This window comes from Atta colombica, unplaced genomic scaffold (assembly GCF_001594045.1).
Source record: "Atta colombica isolate Treedump-2 unplaced genomic scaffold, Acol1.0 scaffold13, whole genome shotgun sequence".
Taxonomy (NCBI): Eukaryota; Metazoa; Arthropoda; class Insecta; order Hymenoptera; family Formicidae; genus Atta; species Atta colombica.
Genome location: NW_017259217.1, coordinates 970382 through 975517, shown reverse-complemented (window position 1 = coordinate 975517; position 5136 = coordinate 970382). Strand labels below are relative to the sequence as shown.

At 31.9% G+C, this 5136-nt stretch overlaps 1 protein-coding gene across 4 annotated transcripts in view; it reads right to left on the bottom strand.

Annotated features, from left to right (window-relative positions):
- LOC108684293 (tyrosine-protein phosphatase Lar-like) overlaps positions 1 to 5136 on the bottom strand; it is a 320687-nt gene that overhangs the window by 9031 nt on the left and 306520 nt on the right. For all 4 annotated transcript variants that reach the window (XM_018188539.1, XM_018188540.1, XM_018188542.1 and 1 more), the window contains exon 5: positions 4955 to 5082. In XM_018188539.1, the coding sequence (XP_018044028.1) occupies positions 4955 to 5082 (128 nt within the window). The remainder of the gene's footprint in view (positions 1 to 4954; positions 5083 to 5136) is intronic.

Sequence of the window (5136 nt, the reverse complement as noted above, 5' to 3'; positions counted from 1 at the left end):
ATATATATATATATATATATATATATATATATATATAATTATTGGATTATACATAGAGATTTCGTATGAATTTTATAATGATTTTGAAGACTCTGTTCCACGATTGCATTATGTGGTTACCCCTCGATTTACGCAATATTGATTTTTAATTATGTTGTTGTTCACATTAATATACTCATGCTTTCATTCATCCGACGAACTGTAATCACAGATCTGCAAAACATGCTTTTATTCCTTTTCCCATAATATATCGCGGAAATCGATTTGGCAGCGGCATTCATGCCTCACTCTTCTTTTGGCAAATTTCCATGAGCAACATAGATATAAATAAGATTTAATATGTTATTTTGTTTAACTATATTTCATAATAGAATATTTAAAATAAATTAATTTACTCTCGACTGATTTGAATGAAAATGTACAGAGTCAATAGAAACAAAATTAGATAAATACAAATAACGCAATATCGACTATGAACATATAGATTTATTACTGTACAATAACAATTAAATGTTATTCATCCTAATTAAGAAATTATATATGACAAATATATTAAATTTTTCACGAAATCAATTTCTCTTTACTTTTATTGAATTTTCGAAACAAAATCTTTTCTTCATTGAATTTTAGCATAATGTCCAAATATTATTCGCGCGTTTTAAAACACTTGGAGTATCTATAAGATGTAGAGATATTAAAATATCTCTACATCTATCGTATCGCGCATCTATAAGCGCGTCGCTACAAGGTGCGGTCGCCGCAATAGACGCGGGCATGAAATTCAATCAAAATCAAAGGGATAAGGTATATCGGAGCGTGAAAGCAAACGCGCCCGGGTGGCTCTGGTAGATTCCTTGCGGCCGGAAAATGTTTCGCGTCGCGGTGAATCGATCCGAGCGACTTTATTATCGAGAATTTCAGTCAGTTCCCCTCGAGACGATAACGATTCCTAAGGGTTGTTCCTTCCTTCCTTATCGGTCGCAGCAATCGTATGTTCATCATATCCGAAGGCCATCATAACATCTTCGAGCATGAATCATTATGAGCGTGCAAAATTGCTATCAGATATGGGTTTGAGTAGTGCTATTATTTTGCCTGTCCTATAATCGATCCTATGGGAACTCCTATGTAATCTCCTATGAGGTCTCTTTGCCAAAAATATCAGAAGCGCTGACGAAATATTTAAAGTGGATGATCCAGACGCGCACTTTGATCTGTTAAACTAAGGAAGCTTTCACGGAAATCCACACGAGTAACCCTCCATGCAAATACAAAGTGAAAAATAGTCAAGATAAAACGAAAGTATACTCGTAAAAGGATTCTCGTAAGATTATTTCAATGATATTATTTCAAGTGCTCGATCTTGTAAACTTGTTTTAGATATCCTTATATTATAGAAGAGATAATATAGAAGAGAAGGTGATATTATGAGTGTATGTATTGTGGCTTCCCATAATATTTCCGCTATTATTATAATGATTACTTATTGAATATATTGATAATATTGATAATATTTAGATATAATAACATTATAGATAAATTTACAAAATTAGTAAGCAATTATTAACATCTCTTCTTTGTTGAATTATTGTTTCCATGTATTGTGTATATCTGCAAAATGTATATATATTGTACGTAATAATCTTTTTAATAATTCGCAAATAATTTCCGTACTGTGAAAACATATTGGTTTTAGAATATTACATTTTAATTTAACCCAGGCACATCAAGTTTTTTCTTCACTATAATCCAATTGACAGTTTTAATTACTTTTAGCCTGTCTTATTTGTCTTGCGTAAAATATTTAGCTAATTACATTTATTTTATATCCGTTTTCGATTAAGAAGAATGTATTCAACATCTTTTTTTATGCGTAAATTTTTTTTTTTTAGAAAGATTTTTTTAGGGATTGAATTATTTATTCAGTAGAGCTCGCTGTTATCATGCTAATATATCAATACTCGATAGCCAGCATTTATTATAACGTACAATATTTCTATTTTCAAGTATTTCGAAATGTTTTTGAGGTACATTTTAGCATTTAATTACATCTACTTCCTCATTTTTCTTAAACTTGAGCGTATTATCGCATGAATATATATATTTTTGAGTATGTATTTGCTATTTAACATTTTTTTTGACTGTATATATTTCGAGTTATAAAATTAAACAATAGTATGGCATTTTGCTAATGTGGCCCTCTATTGTATTGATTACTTACTTTTTTTTGAGTTTTCATATCAAAATAATTATTTGATAATCGATTGTAGCTCTACTGTTAATCTATAATTTATATTACGTATATATGTACTATTTTTAATTAACTGAGATTTTTAGTACTGAGTAGCTTATATACAGAAGTTATGTGAATGTACATTCATTTGCATACATTTTAAAATGTTTTCCTTTTTTTTAATCTTGTAACCAAATATTGTTTTCTAAATAAAACTAATATTTTAAGGCTATTTTTATGAAAAACCACATTACTACTCATTTTTTTTTTCGAGTCATTATGCAGTGTCGCCACATTTTTATTAATAATATCCTAATAAGTAATAAATATTTAAAGTAATTATAAAGTAAATATTTCGTAACTTTGAGTCCAGAATCAATTTAACAACGTTTTAATGAGTAATTGTCAATTTTAAACTTAAATATTGATAATTAACAAAGTTATTATATAAAATGTAATTGAGGTGCCATAATATCACCTTCTCTTCTAAAACAAGAGTCTACATATATAAAGCGCTGCGAGAATACATTGATTGCGAAATGTTTTGAGAGTATCATATTAATTATTTATGCATAAAGTCGCAACATTATTGTGTTTTACACGGTGCTGATAAATCTGGCTCTCACTAATCGCACGGGATATTATCAATATCTTCCAGTACTTCACGATAAAGGATGAAGGGACTGACAGAATGATATCTGAGGAATTAGGGAGTCCCTCTCGGCTCATTTACGGTCCAGAACCCTTCGAGGCTGCACGCGTTAGTCACGCACGACGGAGTTCTCTTTAAGGCTTGCGAACGAACGTTGTTTCTACGTACCCAAGCGAGTCCCAAAGCTCTCGGTCAGAGCTTAATGCGCCTAATGGAACCTCCTGAGTGCCGTTACCAATTTTGCCACGACTCTCACGATTTAGCGGCGAGCCAGCCAACCAGGACATTATCAAAATTTATTGGTCGGTCAGCCGTTCGCAAACAGTTCGCCGCCACCACCGTCGGAATGTTTTATAATCCCCTTTGTGCGCGCGCACATACTTAATTCATCCGCCAGAAAAACTTTGTTATCGTGCTAAAAACTAGAAAGTCGTGAAAATCTTAAGTTTCAGAATATCAATAAAGGCTGTCGATAAGGGATTTCATTATAAATAAATATTAAGATAGAAAAATAATAAAATATATTTTTCAGTTTGATTAATTCGTTTAATTAATTCGTATATGATAATTTGTTGAATTATTTGGATTTCATTAGTACTTCATCATTTTAAATGGAAATATCAAAAAAAAGTTTAGAAAAAGCAAATTTTTAGCAGAATATTTGTATGTTACAACATATTTTAAGAGCTTAAATTCGAATTTTTAGACATTATTTTTGATTGGCTTAGTTATAAACTTGTGTGCGATTTATATAACATATTAATTATAATAAATACCCGCGCAAATATTCTGAGAATACTCTTATTACACGAATGGATAAATATTGTCCATTATCCCTTTCTTTGATGGTTAAGACTGTGACGAAAATATTTCAGTCGGAAAGATGCAAATACCATTCGATTAATTCTTAACTACGGAAACATTTCAAACTGCTCAACATTCTTGTATGACAGCAGGTGGGTAAGTGCGCCTACCGTCCTCTATCAGTGCTCTAATCGGAACTGTTCGACTTCCTGAAGTTCCAGGCGAAGGACCTGATTAGAGACGACTTTCGCCGACGCCTGTACGGCCATTTATCACGCATCTCTTCGCTGCTATTATTCCGCAGCAAAATTCGCGAGAGGTAGATTTCTCAAATACAGATACCATTTGAAATTTCTGCTAGTCATATTATTATGGCTTCTTGAAATTATACCGATCGGAAAGAACGAAATAATTAATTTTTCATAAATTTCGTTCTTATAAAAGGAAACTATTATTTCCTACATATTTTTTATTAAAAATAAAAGATTTCTAAAATATAAATTTCATGTATTTTTTAAATTAAAATTTTGTAATTTTTATTAATCCTAAATGTCTCTCCTGTGAGTGTGTGTGTGTGTGTGTGTGTGTGTGTGTGGGTGTGTGTGTGCGCGCGCACCTTTTTATAGATTATTTTTATACATATTATATTACACATTATTAATAAAATAACCATTTAATAAAGGAATTTTCTCGTAATTAAACAGTTTGTGAGATGATCAATTATATCAATTAAAGGAGAAAATGAAACTTTCTCTTATCTAACAATGAGATATGTATCGTTAGGATATTTTGTATTTATTTCGAACTGTAATTCATTTGTAAAAAGCTAATGACAAAAAATTCTTAGGATATAATAATAACAGCAGCAGTGACAATAATAATCTCAAACAACTGCGTACGCAATAAACATGACGAAGAGACGGAAGTTTTGGCTGAAAATTTCATCTCGCAGAAACTTGGTCTCGCGGCGGCGAAACAGAAACTTATTCGACGTGTTACCTTCCGTAATATTAGAATATATCTCGGGAAGTAGGATCATCATTAATTATCCGTGTGCAAAGTCAACGTTGGCCAGAATCGCGCGCGTCAGTAATATATCTAGGTCTTGCTAATCGTGTAATATTGCAGTGTCTGCGTATTCGTTTCGCGTAAATGTTGCGTGCTTAAGCGTGCTTAAGGATGTTTCTCAATACGGATCGGATTTCTCGTAACAATACGATTACTATAAAAATAAGAATAATGAATCGGAAATAGATCGAACTTACCGCATCGTTGTGATTCCAGAAAATGTAGGCGGGTGGTTCTGGACTCTGTAAGACGACGCACGTGAGATTGATGGTGCTACCTCGATTGATGAACAACTCTGGCGCACCTAAAATCTCGGTCTTTGGCTCTGAAAAATAAAAATGTGACTTTTTTATACGAATAATTTTTTGTGTCCGATTTA